The sequence below is a fragment of the Terrapene carolina genome, unplaced genomic scaffold, assembly GCF_002925995.2.
Source record: "Terrapene carolina triunguis isolate 2854851 unplaced genomic scaffold, T_m_triunguis-2.0 Scaffold67, whole genome shotgun sequence".
In the NCBI taxonomy this organism is placed as follows: domain Eukaryota; kingdom Metazoa; phylum Chordata; order Testudines; family Emydidae; genus Terrapene; species Terrapene triunguis.
Genome location: NW_020664418.1, coordinates 28449030 through 28464272, shown reverse-complemented (window position 1 = coordinate 28464272; position 15243 = coordinate 28449030). Strand labels below are relative to the sequence as shown.

General features: G+C 40.8%; 1 protein-coding gene across 2 annotated transcripts in view; it reads left to right on the top strand.

The window, feature by feature from the left end:
* UNC13C (unc-13 homolog C) overlaps positions 1 to 15243 on the top strand; it is a 404743-nt gene that overhangs the window by 91604 nt on the left and 297896 nt on the right. For both annotated transcript variants that reach the window (XM_024198093.1, XM_024198092.1), the window contains one exon: positions 11962 to 12033. In XM_024198093.1, the coding sequence (XP_024053861.1) occupies positions 11962 to 12033 (72 nt within the window). The remainder of the gene's footprint in view (positions 1 to 11961; positions 12034 to 15243) is intronic.

Genomic DNA, 15243 nt, shown 5'->3' with positions numbered 1-15243 from the left:
CCTCCCAGGCTCTCAAACCTGGGAGGGAGAGCAGTGGTGCGCGAAACAGCTGTTTCGCGCGCCGCGGCCGCTCAGGATCTCCCCCTCCCAGCCTTGAGAGCCTGGGAGGGAGGGCGAGTAGCGGCGCGCGAGCTAGGGCGGCCGGGGCACATTTTTAGGGGCGGCATTCTGGCGCCGACCATGCCGCCCCTAAAAATGTGCCGCCCCAAGCACCAGCTTGTTTTGCTGGTGCCTAGAGCCGGCCCTGCTTGCAGGAGAGTACCATAGTCTAAACCCAGCTGCAATGAAAGTTCTGTTTGCTGCAGTCATGAGCGTTCCCTATTAGTTGGCATTGTTATAAGTTCCAGTGGAATGTAGCTGCTGTGGAGGTTATGGTCACCAAAGTGGAAGCAATCTTTCAGGTGGCTAGAGCCAATCCCATGGAGGATTTTGAATATCAGGACAGATACCTTGTATTCATTTGGAGAGTCAGCACTGAGAGCACCAGGGCGATGTGTTCTGTTACTAAGAAGACAGGTTTTTGTACCAGCTGGAGCATTTTCATAGGTATGGCTTGACTCATAGAAAGGAGTTGCAGTAATTGTAGGGGAAGTCATAAATGCATGGATCACTATGGCCAGGTACGTGTAATCATCTTCTGGCTAGTCCCTGACAGCCATGAGCATTTTTCACCATCAAGGCTATTTTGGTACCCAGTAGCAATGAGGAGGTTCAAAGGACCGCAAGACTGCTGACTGACTTAATAATCTGATGGAAAATGCCATCATAAAAGGAAAATAAAGGAGGCAAGTTTTTCAAAACACGTCCACCTTCCCATCAGCATTACCTCAGTCTTCCTAGCTTTACGTTTCTCTGTCATCTGTACATGCAGGTGATGATTTCAGTGATCTTTTGAGAAATTTGGGAATCATTGCTGGTTACATTTGACTTAAAGAAGATTATACAGTGTAAATTTCATACATAGGTGAATTGAATTTCTTCCTTGTTTCTTGCTATTTTGAGAGTCTCCCTTCATATGCTTATGCTCACTTGGTTAAGCATTGACGTAGCATGAGTATGATACCAGAATGTTGAGTGAAACTTTTTTGATATAAAATTATTAATTCTTGATATTGTGAGAAGGTTTTGATTCCTTAGGGAGCATTCCAGGTGTATTGATAAATCAGCATAAACCACAGGACTTGCCTGAAACAATAGTCCATTGTCTCCTTTTTTCATATAAATTTCTCTCCCATTAAAAAAAACATTTGTAGCAGCAAAACAGCAATGATAGTAGGATAGATATTTCAAGATTTAAGACACTTATTTAAACCCAGTGGGCCAGATCTCAGCTCATGTATACTGATATAGCGACTTTGACTCCAGTGGAATAACACTAGTGTGCAAAAGCTAAGGTCTGGCTCTGTTTCTATATTACCTTGAGTGTGATTATTTCACTTTGCTAGAGTATTCCTTAATTATGCATAAAGTGATTTATGAAATTTTCTTAATATTAGCTTGTTAAATATATAAAGAAAACCATATACTTTTTATATCTGCTTTATTGAAAAAATAGAATTTGAGATAAAGTGGAAAAAACATTGATTGTGATTAAATTAGTTCATTTCATACCTGCGTGTTGTGGAACTTAAGAATTAGTTGCAAGCACATGGTGGTGGAGGTATTGGTAAAAATCTCCTTCTCTTGCTTTCATTCCCTTGTTGGACCTACCTTAGTATTCAAGAAGACCTCTGATGATGATAAGATGTTTGTGCTGCAAAAACAGATGGCAAGAGAGAATGCATTTTATTACAGTGGTTCCAAGTAGTGATGCTTTAGTTAAAGCTGAGTTGCCATTTCTGACCCCGCTTTCTGGGTTTAATATCACAGCCCTGTCAAATGCTTCAAGCTCAGGCATCAACCTTTTTTTTTTTTAATAGAAAAATCGTAGGAAGGGGTTAAGTAATTTTGGGTGCCAGTTTGTTTTCTTTCAGATGCTTTTTCCCTGTGCTATAGAGCACAGATATATATATATTTTGCAAAGAATATAATTCAGATCTCCAAAGAAGTACATAAATTACCTTTTAATAGTTCAAAGAGAAGCTGTTTTGAAACTAGTTCGCTATTAAATGATGAAAACTAGCCTGTGGAGGACCTACTTTTTGTCACTTTTTCCCCTCGGCATGAGAGCCCTGAAGAAACCTTTAAATTACCTAATAAAATATGGTACTGATTGCTGAACAGCTACTCACATTTTTCTAGCTTTGAATTTTCTCTTTTCAGTTTTAATAGTCTACAGCTTTAGCCACATGGCAAGCCAGATGTATTTTATTTTCTGACAATAATTGCAGCTTTCCAAGCTGTTTTGGAGCTATCACCACACACACACCATGTTATTACATAATATTCTTGTTTATATGTACCTTAAACTTCAGATGGACCAAATCCTCCTTTATGATATTGGGACATATATTAAGAATGATATGAATATTATAGAAAATTAATAATAAAGTCATATAGTAAGGTAGTATGATGGTTGCCTATCTTCTCTCACTGGTTTGTGATATTTTTGGGCAGTAGTATCTCTGTGTATTATTTTTACTACATATGGGACCAAATCATGAAGATTTTACCTGAGGCTTCTCTCTCAAACTGGAAATTCCATGGCAGAATCAAATGTGGAAATGTTCACATACAGATTTTAATTGAATCCCATGTTAAACTGAGTAATACATTAATATTTGACAATAGCTGAGAATAATAAACAAACTAGGGAAATGCAACCTAGATGGAGTTACTATAAGGTGGGTGCAAAAATCGTTGGAAAACCATTCCAAAAGAGTAGTTGTCAGTGGTTCACAGTCATGCTGGAAGGGCATAACGAGTGGGGTCCTGCAGGGATCAATTCTGGGTCGGTTCTGTTCAATATCTTTATCAATGATTTAGATAATGGCATAGAGAGTACACTTATAAAGTTTGCGGATGATACCAAGTTGGGAGGGGTTGCAAGTTCTTTGGAGGATAGGATTATAATTCAGAATGATCTGGACAAACTGGAGAAATGGTCTGAAGTAAATAGGATGAAATTCAATGAGGACAAATGCAAAGTACTCCATTTAGGAAGGAACAATCAGTTGCACACGTACAAAATGGGAAATGACTGCCTAGGAAGGTGTACAGCAGAAAGGGACCTGGGGATCATAGTGGACCACAAGCTAAATAAGAGTCAACAGTGTAACACTGTTGCAAAAAAAGCGAACATCATTCTAGGATGTATTTGCAGGAGTGTTGTAAGCAAGACATGAGAAGTAATTCTTCTGCTCTACTCTGTACTGATTAGACCTCAACTGGAGTATTGTATCCAGTTCTGGGCACCACATTTCAGGAAAGATGTGGACAAATTGGAGAAAGATCAGACAAGAGCAAAAAAAATGATTAAATGTCTAGAAAACGTGACCTATGAGGAAAGATTGAAAAAAATGGGTTTGTTTAGTCTGGAAAAGAGAAGAATGAGAAGGGATATGATAACAGTTTTCAAGTACATACAAAGTTTGTGACAAGGAGGAGGGAGAAGAATTGTTCTTCTTAACCTCTGAGGATAGGACAAGAAACAATGGGATTAAATAGCAGTGCAGCAAGGGAGGTTTAGGTTGGATATTAGCAAAAACTTCCTAACTGTCAAGGTGATTAAGCACTGGAATAAATTGCCTAGGGAAGTTGTGAAATATCCGTCATTGGAGATTTTTAAGAGCAGGTTAGACAAACACCTGTCAGGGATATTCTAGATAATACTTAGTCCTGCCATGAGTGCAGGAGACTGGACTAGATGACCTCTCGAGGTCCCCTCCAGTCCTACGATTCTATGAATGTTGGCTAATAGGGACACCTACTAAGTTACTATACATTGAGTTCAGAAAGAAAGGGGCTGGTGTTAATACCATATTTGAAAGCATGACATAGATTAAAGTTGATGACGGAAGTAGCTTGGCCAAAATCACTTGCAACTTAAATGGTCAAGTAAGTAAAACATCAGGTATAAATAATTTGGTCAGGGCCAAAGTGATGTAACTCGCACTGATTTGGCATTCCACTGGGTCTGAGAAGCAAGTGTACTTTATATATTCAGAGTGGGAGGGGTAATATAGCAGGAAAAGTAATTTGCCGGTAGGTGTCAGATAAAACATGCTTCTCTACTTAAACATTGACCCACACCATGCCCAGCACTTTCATGGGCCAAATTAAACCCTGGCATGAGAGGACACAGTCCCCATTTGTTTTCTTCCCCATCCCTTATACCTGAGTTGAATTTGGCCCAGCAGAATGCTGAATTGGTGCAAATTACACTCATTTTACACACCCACCGAGCCAGTTACTTTAAGTACTGGGAGGAGACTTCAGAGCATCTATCACAGTGTAGAGAGGCTCTGACATCTGGAAAAGGAAGGAAGCAGAGAGCCTGACAGCTAGGAGGAAAGGGTGGGAGGAATGAAATTGCTTCCAGTGGAAAGACAGGGGCTTTTTTTAACTGATGAGGGAAAGCTTGGATCCATGGGGGAGGAAATCTCTCTCTCTCTCTCATGAGTATGTGTACAGGTGGGTTTACACACCAATCTACAATGTTGTGAATCTTTTTCTTGTTCCTTGCTTAATTATGGCAACTAGGCACCTTCAAATCTTCTGGTATTTCATCTTGTCTTTAGGTGAATGCTTCAGAACCTTTGCTAAGGACCTCCCCACTACCCTTGTTATTAGTTTCACATTTCTGTAATATAATTCCTGTGGGCCTAGTACACTGTCAACTTTTAATATTTTTAATTGCCTAATTATCTGCTCTGTTGCAATGGCAAAGCCGCTGAATATCTCACATTGCTCTCCAAGAAAATATATCTAAGTTCTTTGAATGCTGCCTTCTGCTTATAGTGGCAATATTGAAGATAAAACTCCATTTAGGCCTCAGTCACTGCCATTTTCTCCTGCCCCTCAAGGCCACAGCTGTCCTGTTGTAGACATACTTGCTATTTATGTATTTCAATAACTTCCCAGTGATCACAGATAATTATTTTAATTCCATTTACTCTTGTTACCCTTTTTGTTAAATACTTGCACTCTATTTTTAGTCCCGGCCCCACACAGTTTACAATCTGAGGCCCCAGTCCTGCAACTAATATCATCTGCTTATGTGTGAGGCCTCATTGACTTCAATGGAGCTCCACATTGGCACTCCAGGACACCTACATGCCATCACTTGCAGAACTGAGGTCTAAACAGACAAAAGGTGGATGGAAAGGGATGCACCATGGAAGCAGAGTGATGACTGGCAAACCTCATATAAGTTCCATGGTTGTGTTGTGTTGTGTTTTTGTTTTGTTTGTTTGGGGTGGGCATTTATTTTAGATTTATTTACATACCTATATGAAATGTATAATGGACCAGGTGTGGGGTGAAGAGGAAAGGCAGGAGGGGATTAATTAATAAGAAACACCTAAAACGAGATTGCAGACATTGTGAGGGAGGGGGCATAGAAGAGAAAAGAAGAAGGAGGAAAGGGTAGGGAGGAATATGGAGGGCAGCGAGATTGTGATTGACAACAAAAGATTTGTGAGGGGGAAACATAGCCAATCAATAGAGGGGAAAGAATATCTGTACCAATTGAAGGAGAGGGAGTCTAAGGTATCACCACTGTCCAGAGGCTGCTAGAATAAGTTACTGCTGGCATCTTCCTGGCTAGAGGATGGGTGGGGCGGCAGGGCCCATCTGCTCCCAGATAGCAATGGTGCTCTCAGAGGAGGCACGATTGCAAAGGTCCAGCAGGCAGTGGGGAAATGGGGGTCCTGGCTGCGCTTTATCTCTCTTCTCCACCAACCCATGTGTTCCAGGAGGTTGCAAGTGTCTTTAAACTTCACTGCTGTCTTAGCTGTCCAACAGACCTCTTCCCTTTATGTCATCACCACAGGCAGCTTTAGTCACTCCCATGACTTTTCACTGAACATTTTAATTGTAGTTTAATTCTAATCCCAATATGCTTCCAATCACTACTTTTCAGAGTTTCTGCTACTGTAACATCTTATATAATTGTTTTCATTATTTAAGACCCAAGGCCAAATTCAGAGATGATGTATAAGTTGCTCATTAGTCAGGGGGTGGGGATGGCGGGGAATGCACAAGTGAGTGTAAGATTAGGTTGTTGTAACTTACATACCAAGGAGCTGAGAGAAGGTATAAAAAAAGCACAAGTTAAAATAGATGGTGTCCTGCTTTAACTAATACGTCCATACACCTGTTAGTTGCTTTTTCTTCTATACCCTTCTCTCTCAGAATTTAGCATGCAGATAACACCCACATAGATTCCTGTACCCTGAGTGGACCAAATTCATAGATGATGATGGTAAGATGCAAGTTGGTATTTGGACGTGAGTGTACGAGAGTCTGGTGATCTCACTTACATACCAAGGGTGCTAGACAAAAGGTATATATTAGACCCACTTATTTGGATGTGCCTCTTAATTTGGCTTCAGGTCTGATATCAACTATGTTAGGTGATGCACATATTGAGATCAAACCAATTCTTCATTGCCTTCTTCTAGTTTTTCCTTTCCATGGATAGGCCATTAAAATTTCTCAGTATGATAACTCTTGGCCATTTCATGCTTTTAAAACATTTTTTCTATCAGCTTACATCCTAACTGTTGTTCATGACGTATAGTATATCCTTTTCTTTCCTACTTCTCTTATACCCAGGCCATTGCCAAAACCTGCTGTGTCTTTCTCCACAGCATTTCCAATATTCATCCCTTCCTTTCCATTCCTTCTGCCAAGATGATAGTCCATGCTCTGCTAATTTCTTGTCTTGGCCTATTCCTAACTTCTTGATTTCAGCACTGGTCCCCTTCCCGCCCTGCCCCTCCCCACCCCTGCCGCCCTTCATTCCCTGTCTACTCACTTGCAGAGCTCTCTCTCTCTCTGACCTCATCTTCTCCATCCCCTCTCTACATTCCACACATGCTTTTTCTCCTGAATATGCCCTTTGTCTCCTTTGGCCAGTTCAGAATTCCTGCTGCTCTGTATCTTGGATCAGTATCCTGGTTCACAGAGGCCATACTCCTTCCATGGAGCAAGTCTAATAACTTCTAGAGGAAAACTAGATTTTTTTTCAACCTCCTACCCCATTGATGTTCCCACTGCTCGTTCCTCTTCTTATGAAGTTCTTCCCATTTGCTCCGCCTCTTCTTGAGGCTCCATCTGCTAAAAAAAAGAAAAACATACTTCATTGCTGCTTCTTTCATGTCTGGCCACATGGTTCCCACCTCCTAGGTCTGGCTAGGACTCTCACTGCCTCCTTTCAAAAAAATCTCCTAAAAGGCCACCGGCTCCATGAATCATTCCATCTTCAAGGTCTCTACACTGTTCTATATTTGTTCTCTATTGTAGGGTATTAATTAATTTAGCCCTATAACACGAGCCCCGTGAGCCCAAGTCAGTTGACCCAGGCTCTGAGACTTGTTACCACAGGGTTTGTCTTGCTGTGTAGACACATCCTGAGACTGTAAGTTCTTCATAGCAGGGCTGTCTACTTGTTGGAATGTTCCTTTAGTACAGCATGGCATATTCTGACAGTGCTACATAAATAAAAATAATCCTTATTATAACTTTGCTCACTGAAATCTTGCTAAGCTCTGTCCATAAGGACTCTTCACTTTTGCTCCTTTCTCACAAATCCCTCTTGATCAGGACATGCAGGAAAACGAGGAGAGACACAGGAATGGTTTAAACAGCTGGCTGTTATTAACAGAACATTGGGGAAGGGCACTCTCTCTACCAGGGGCGGCTCTATGTATTTTGCTGCCCCAAGAACGGCAGTCAGGCAGCTTTCGGCGGCGTGCCTGCAGGAGGTCTGCTGGTAACGCGGATTTGGCGGCATGCCTGCGGGAGGTCCGCCGGTCCTGCGGCTTTGGCGTACCCGCCGCCGAAGCTGTGGGACCGGCGGACCTCCCGCAGGCATGCCGCCGAAGGCAGCCTGACTGCCACCTTCACAGCGACTGGCAGGCCGCCCCCCGCAGCTTGCCGCCCCAGGCACGCGCTTGCTGCGCTGGTGCCTGGAGTTGCCCCTGCTCTCTGCCCTGGCTCCCTCATACCAAGCATCTAAGTGGGTCACAGAGTCATAGAGCTAAAGGGACCACTAGGTCTGTGGTCTCCCAGTTTGTCACAGGCCATCTACTCTACTCACCACCCACACACTAAACCCAACAACTGAAATTAGACCAAAGTATTACAGCCCTCAGAAGACTAGACTATTATGTGCTACAGGCAGAGAATAGGAGGGACAGAAGTGCACAAATGCTCAAGGCGCCTGCAATGTCAGGAAATGGATTAAGTCAGATACACCCAAATAATCCTGGCAAATGACCCACACGTGGCAGAGGGAGGTGAAAAAACGCCCAGGTCGCTGCCAATCTGACCTGGGGGAAAGTTCCTTCCCATCCCCATATGCAGCAATCAGTTAGACCCTGAGCACTTGAGCAAGAACCAGCCAGCCAAGCTCCCACTGCCACCTCAGAGGGCTGTCTCTCCCTGTCCAGTGTCCCATTTCCAGCCATGGCCATCTCTGGTGCTTCAGAGGAAGGAGACCAAACTCCCTCAGAATACTTGGTGCTGGGGGGCGAATTCCTTCCTGACCCCTGTAGTTGGCTGGCTGCAACCCTGAAATGTGCTTTCAGGAACGTAAGACATTAACCACAAGTGAGCCCCGGGGCTATTGACCCTGATCCCCTCATACACTTGTACTTATACATTTGTCCAGCTCTTTCATAAAACAAATTGTTTGGCCCCAACAACTGTTCCAGAACCTCACCCCTCTGATGGTTGGCAACCTAATTTTCAGAACAGAGTTACAGGGTTTCTACTATATAACCCATACATATGTTACCCCTGCAAAGGGACAGAGCATGCCAAAAGAGGAACCTCAGTCTGCAAAGACTTCAAGTCTCCCCTTTTCCCATAGATCCAAGGTCCATCAGCAAAATGCCATGTCTCTTCTGGGAGCTGGCCCTTTGGGCCTTTTATCCACACTGGCCACTAGGGGTGCCAGCGATTAATTTAGTTTCACCCCTATCCCCATTATGACTTTAGGCACTGTTCTGAGCAAGGGATAATAGGTAAGCTGTGCAACTCCCAGAGTAGGCCCGGAAGAGTTTGTGCCTCACAGATACCCCACTGAAGCAAATTCCCTCCTTGCTTCCCTTTTTTCTCTAGAAGGTTAGTAGTTTGCTGCTGGTATACACTGATAGCAAATAACACCACTCCCTGTACTGGCTCATCTGCACTGGCTGGTGCATTGTTGCAGGTCAAGGTAAACATTCTATCCACTCCCTGCCCCACATGCTCACAGCTGAGGTTCTTACTCCCCCTACACTCCTGCACTAATGCATAATCCAAGTCACTGTCTAACCTAAAATGAGTAGCACCACATATTGTAAAATGAAAAGCAGTGCCTTGTTTTGTAAGCAGAAGAGACTTAAAGGTTAGAGGTCACGATTGTGAAGGGAACTTGCTGTAAGCAACTTAGCGTAACTGACCACTCTCCAGGCTTTAAAAAAAGAAATCCTGCAAACAAACCAACAAAATACATGTATTTAACCTGCTAATTCCGGTCTGAGTCCTTTATACTCTGGAGCTCCACTGGCCACCACTGGAGGTTGTTGCCCACCCACACATAGCTTTTTAACAAATTTTGGCTACTCTTTGTCTTCTCTGATTTGTCAGCCCCACAGTATGCAGCATTGTCACAGCAAGTTTGAAAAGCAAAACCTGGGAGATATTTAAATGGTCCCTATCATAAACATTCTATATTATCAGCCTCACCAGCACACACATTTTCAATGTGCCCTATTTATAGAAATAAAAGAGAGAGATGGCAACAGACAGGCAGACAGAATTATTTAGTTATTAATGACTGGCTAAGAAAATTAATGCTGAATGAATCTCACAGGCTAGGTAAATTGCTGAGAGTTTAAGAAGAAAAAAAGATTGCTTGGTTCATCTATTAACTGTAATAAGATAGTGATGAAGCAAATCAAATATTTCCATGCCAAGGTCTTTTTCTTACACTATAATTAGTTTCACAAGATTAATATTTTTATATCTCTCTGAAGTTTATTATTATCAGGGGAAACTTGTTGAAAATTGGATGGCTAGAGCAGCAGGAGAAAGTAAACATTTAAAAAGTTAAAATGAACATTCTTAATGTATCTAAGTACAAAAATCCATTTCAAATTATCTCCAAGTTCAAAATTAAACTGGAAAGAATCTCAAGTTTTCACTCCAGCCAAAACTTCATGGGCCAACTCCTCAGCTGGTGTAAATCGGTGTGGTTGTGGTCCAATATGTGGTCACCAAAACAGATAGTGTAGTAGGCACAATGGTTTAAATTAAGGATCTCAGAAGGAAAAATATTACTGGAATTTCTGCAAAAATGAATTCTAGAGACCTAGCAGGCAGTAACGTGAATGTCCCAATCAGGGCAATAGACTTGAGGATCTGTGAGCGTCTAACTGCTCATCCTTAACACCACTAGCCCACAAGAGAAGAGATGCATGACAAGGCAGAGGCTTGGTAAGAGAAGCGTAGTGATAGAGGCATTCAGACACTCCTGGAATGATTTACTTTGACTGGGAAGGGAATGTTTTAGCTCAGCCTCAGAGGTAACAATATTTTACAATGATGCAATGGTATTACTGCTGGGATTTTATATAGTGGAATAAATGCTGTCTATTCCCCCAAGAATGAAAGGGGCCTTCTGGCTCTAGAACTGATGCAGTTCTACTACACAATGGTGCCAGCAGTATTTGTGGAGGCTGTGTGTGGTGCCTAATACCACACAAGGCTTATTTCCATGGTTAATTGTTAAAGACCCATTTTAGGTGATCACAATAGCAATAAAGAATGTACTCAGGCACTGGGATAGCATATAGCCACATTATTTTTTGTATAAAAGAATTTTTTTTGTTTTACCTGCTTTTGCATGTGCTGTTTTGGAGCTGATGGGTAGAAATAAGCCACATCAGCAATCAGCAAGGTCTTAAGTGCAAATCTTTACTGGCTCACTATTGCTAGGTGCTGAGCACCCTTAATGCCCATTTTAGCCATTGGAATGCACTCACGGAAGTGCTCAGTGCTATGCAGAATGGATCCCTACCGTAACTCCAGATGAGTTACCATAACTCAAAACAAACATAACACCTGACACTCCCCCCACCTGGATTTCATTCCAGTCTTCAGAACCGAGCAGCCATTCTTATAGCCTCTATTCTGAACAGCTGGGCAAAGAGGGAGGAAGACAGGAGATAGAGTTAATCCTTTCCTAGCTGAAGCACTTTCACTCTACCCTTATCCTTTCTGAATGCTGAGTGAATATTGTTAGCTTCTTTGATAAAGACTTATTTTCTTTTTCTGTAGTAAAGTTTTCTGCAGCTTCTTTTAGGGCAGGGAAATATTACACACACACACACACACTAAAAATGGTCAGTGATTTAAGAAAAAGAATGAATCAGGCTGGCAATTTGAATTCTAAGCCCACTGCAAAATAATCTCCAAATTGCTGCAGACTTGTCCTGCTACCACATTAGGGCAGGATGCCTATCCTTGTATCACATGAATTTGCTTGGTAAAGTGGAAAAATAGTGACAGCCTGTGGGTTAAAAAAAACTAGCCATAAAATACTAAATAACAGGTTTTATATTAGGAATAGCAGTTCAGCTAGGCACTGCCAATAGAAACAATAATGATGATGGAAAGTGTGTTTCCATTATGTACTGTAACATTAAAAGTTCTGTGCAGTAAACAATAACTGAAACTTACTCATCACTTTGTTACAATTTTGGTTAAACTCACATAGAATAACATTATCAACTTCTCTTTTTTCCATTAAATTCTATAGTTAGTATTGCAGGTGTATTTGTTAACTTTTTTTGTGTTCACTTTAAACAGACACTTGCTGCCCGAAAGTCTGGTATATCCCTGGCCATGGTTATCCGGACTTCCATAAACAATGAAGAAATGGTAAGTGCTTTTCAGTGGAAGTTGTGTTCATTTAAATAATGAAGAAACTTTGCTAGAGCTATTTGAACATCTATTATTAATGTTATGCAAAAGGTGATGATGTTGACAATTTTGTTTCATCTTGACTGGGCATTTTTATAGTATTGCTGTTTATTTATTTATATATTTTCTGGTAGCACCAAGATGCTCTTCCCTATACAAGTGCCCTGTGTTGCTAGGTGCTTTACAAACATATAAAAAGACATGGTCCCAACAGCAAATGTTACAGACTAAGAAAAAAACAGCCAACAAATCTCGAAAGTAAGGGACATCTAAATGTACTGTTTGTCTCACACAAACCCAGGGCTTTTTGCCTTCATTAGTGCAAAATAAATAAGAAATACTAAATCAGGCTCTTAGGATTGTATATTTATGTTAAAATAATAAATGACCTGTTATTTTAATCTTCCTAATATGTAGTTTGGTCTAATAATATATTTGGTTCCAAATATATTGGTCTAAGCATCTGGAATGGAAAACCTGGATTTCTTGAAAAAATTGGTTCAAACCTCCTCAGAAGTTATTCAGCCCTTTGTCATTCCAGGATAGAATAATCTAATTTTTGTGCCATTTGCAATGTGGGGACTTTCAGATGAGACAATTAAAAAAACCAAAAACAAAACAAAACAAAAAAACCAAGATCCTGTCTGACATGACAGGACAATATTGATCTTTTATTCTTTTTCATAAGAGCAGAGATTGATTCTACTCTTCTAAATTTTCCCTCCCCGCTCTGCTATGCAACCTGGCTAGTTAAGCAGCCTGGCTAGATCTTACAGGATAAAAGGTGTTACATAAATGTAAGAGATTATTATCCCTAAGAGTGTTTGTTGGTCTGTGTTTCTGAATCATTCCAGTCTGGCATTTAACCCGTATGTGTATTTTTGCAGATTTAGAGCAGTGGAGGGGGAAAGCCTGGGTTGATTTAATTTGGTCTGTCGTGACTCTCACTTGAAATGGGTCATGAGAGACATTTTTATTTTATAAAACATTTATTTTATGTGCATTCTGTTTATGGGAAACTGTCATTTTAAAGATGTTTAACAGTGCTGTGCACAGGAAAAGTGCCTACTGCCTTTCCACTCCTGTTACTTTGTTGTGTCATAGTTTACCTATTAGATTAGATTGCAGGGACCATGTGTAATTTTTCACTACTGATAAGCACCTAGCAGCCTTTTGGCTATATAAAATACACCAGTAATAATGAGTGCAGTGGTATATGGTTCACTAGAATGATTATTTCCCACATAAACTTACAGTGACAATCTTTCAAAGACAATCACATTCTGATAATCTGGCCATAACCATTTCCCACCAGTATTTTGCAAAAGAGGGTTGTTTTAATCAAGAACACAATAGATGTCATTCTTTCCATGGAGATTTGAAGTGTGATGCAAGTAATTTTAACTGGCTAAACCTAGCATGATTAAACAGAAGCACTAATTTGAAGGATAAAGGCCACTCATGTGTCTTCCCCCAGTTACCAGGCCAAACACATTCTTCTATGATTTATTCTCCTTTGAGAAAATGAAACACATTGCAATTTCTTCTAATGCAGTTAGGCTCCACAGTGGACATGCTGCAGGTAGAAAAGTGGAGAGGCTGCTAGTGGGCTACATCTTCATATTGAAGACCTTCAAAAGAGGCCCCATAATTTGACTGGAGATGGTGTGGTGCCATTGGTAATCATAAAGGAATAAGCTGGTAGTACTCAAAAATAGAATGATGAAGTGGAAAACAACTAGTGTTTAAAATTATCCTTTTCAATAAAAGCAGCAGTTACCTTGTGCTGCAGTCTCAAAATAGCAACAAAGGTTGATAGGGCAAAAGCAAAGTATGGAATCGTAAAAAAACAACAGGCACAGAAAAATATAATTTATATAGACCAAAATACATCACACAGCTAGTACAAAATACACATCTTTTTCTGTTATTTATTTCATATGACTATGAAAATAGCTGGCCACGTTTACAGAATTTAAAAGCAATCCATATGTATTACTAACAGATGCCCACGAAAAGACAATTTCTAATCATTACCAACTCCTGTGACAATCAATATCCATTCAGCCTCTGACTCAAATCAGCAACAACAACAACAAAAAGGGGGGGGGGGAGAGGCAGGCAGATTCAACAAATTCATTTGCACAGCTTTTTGTTTTGTTTTGTTTTTTTGAAGCAACCAGACTCTCCCTCTAGAGAACTGTAAGAGGGAGCAAGTTCTAGAGCTGACATATTTATTGTTGACAAATGCACGATAATGCAGACTGGAAGGACTAATTTTAACCACACTGTTCGATTCTGAATTAACTGTAACCACTCAGGGGAAGAAAGTGGGGGTCCTTTCAGACAGCTCAATGAAAACGTCTGCTCCATATGTGTCAGCAGTCGGAAAAGTTAATACAGTGTTAGGATGCATAAAGAATAGGATGGAAAATAATACTGCATATATTATAAGGCTGTTATATGGCTTGAGCTTGATAACTGTTTTCAGTTCAAGTCAGCCCATATCAAACAACATGTACCAGAAATAGAAGTCTGAAAACAGACAACAAACATGATTACAAACATAGGACGATATCTACATGATGAGAGAATGAAAAGATTAAGTCTGATAGTTTTAGAAAGGAGAGGAATAAAGGGAGCCTGTTATATGACAGTTATATAAAGAATGGTACTGTATAGAGAAGGCAAACTGGGCACTTATGGGGGACATACAATAAAACCGAAAGGCAACAAATTTAAAACTTGACAAAAGGATATACTTTTCTACCCAATGAATAAGTAACCAGTGGAACTCACTGCCACAAGGTATCATTGAGACCAAGTGCTTAGCAGGATTGAAACAAGGAACAGACATTTACATGAATAGTGGGAACATCCAATTATAGACAGGCTGAAAGTTAATGGATGTGTAAACCCTCAATCTTTAGTGAATGAGACATCCATTAGCTGACAGGAGTTAGGAAAAAGCTTTCCTTATGGGCAGGTTATCCCCTTATAGGGTGTTTTACAGCTACTTCTGAGGTGTCTGGTACTGACCACTGTTCGAGGCAGGATACTGGGGTGGCTGGACAACTGGTTTGATCCAGAAAATTCCGATGTCCAACTTTCCACTGATGATTTCCACCCAGAATAAATTGCCACCTACCTCCCATAAATTAAACTCTG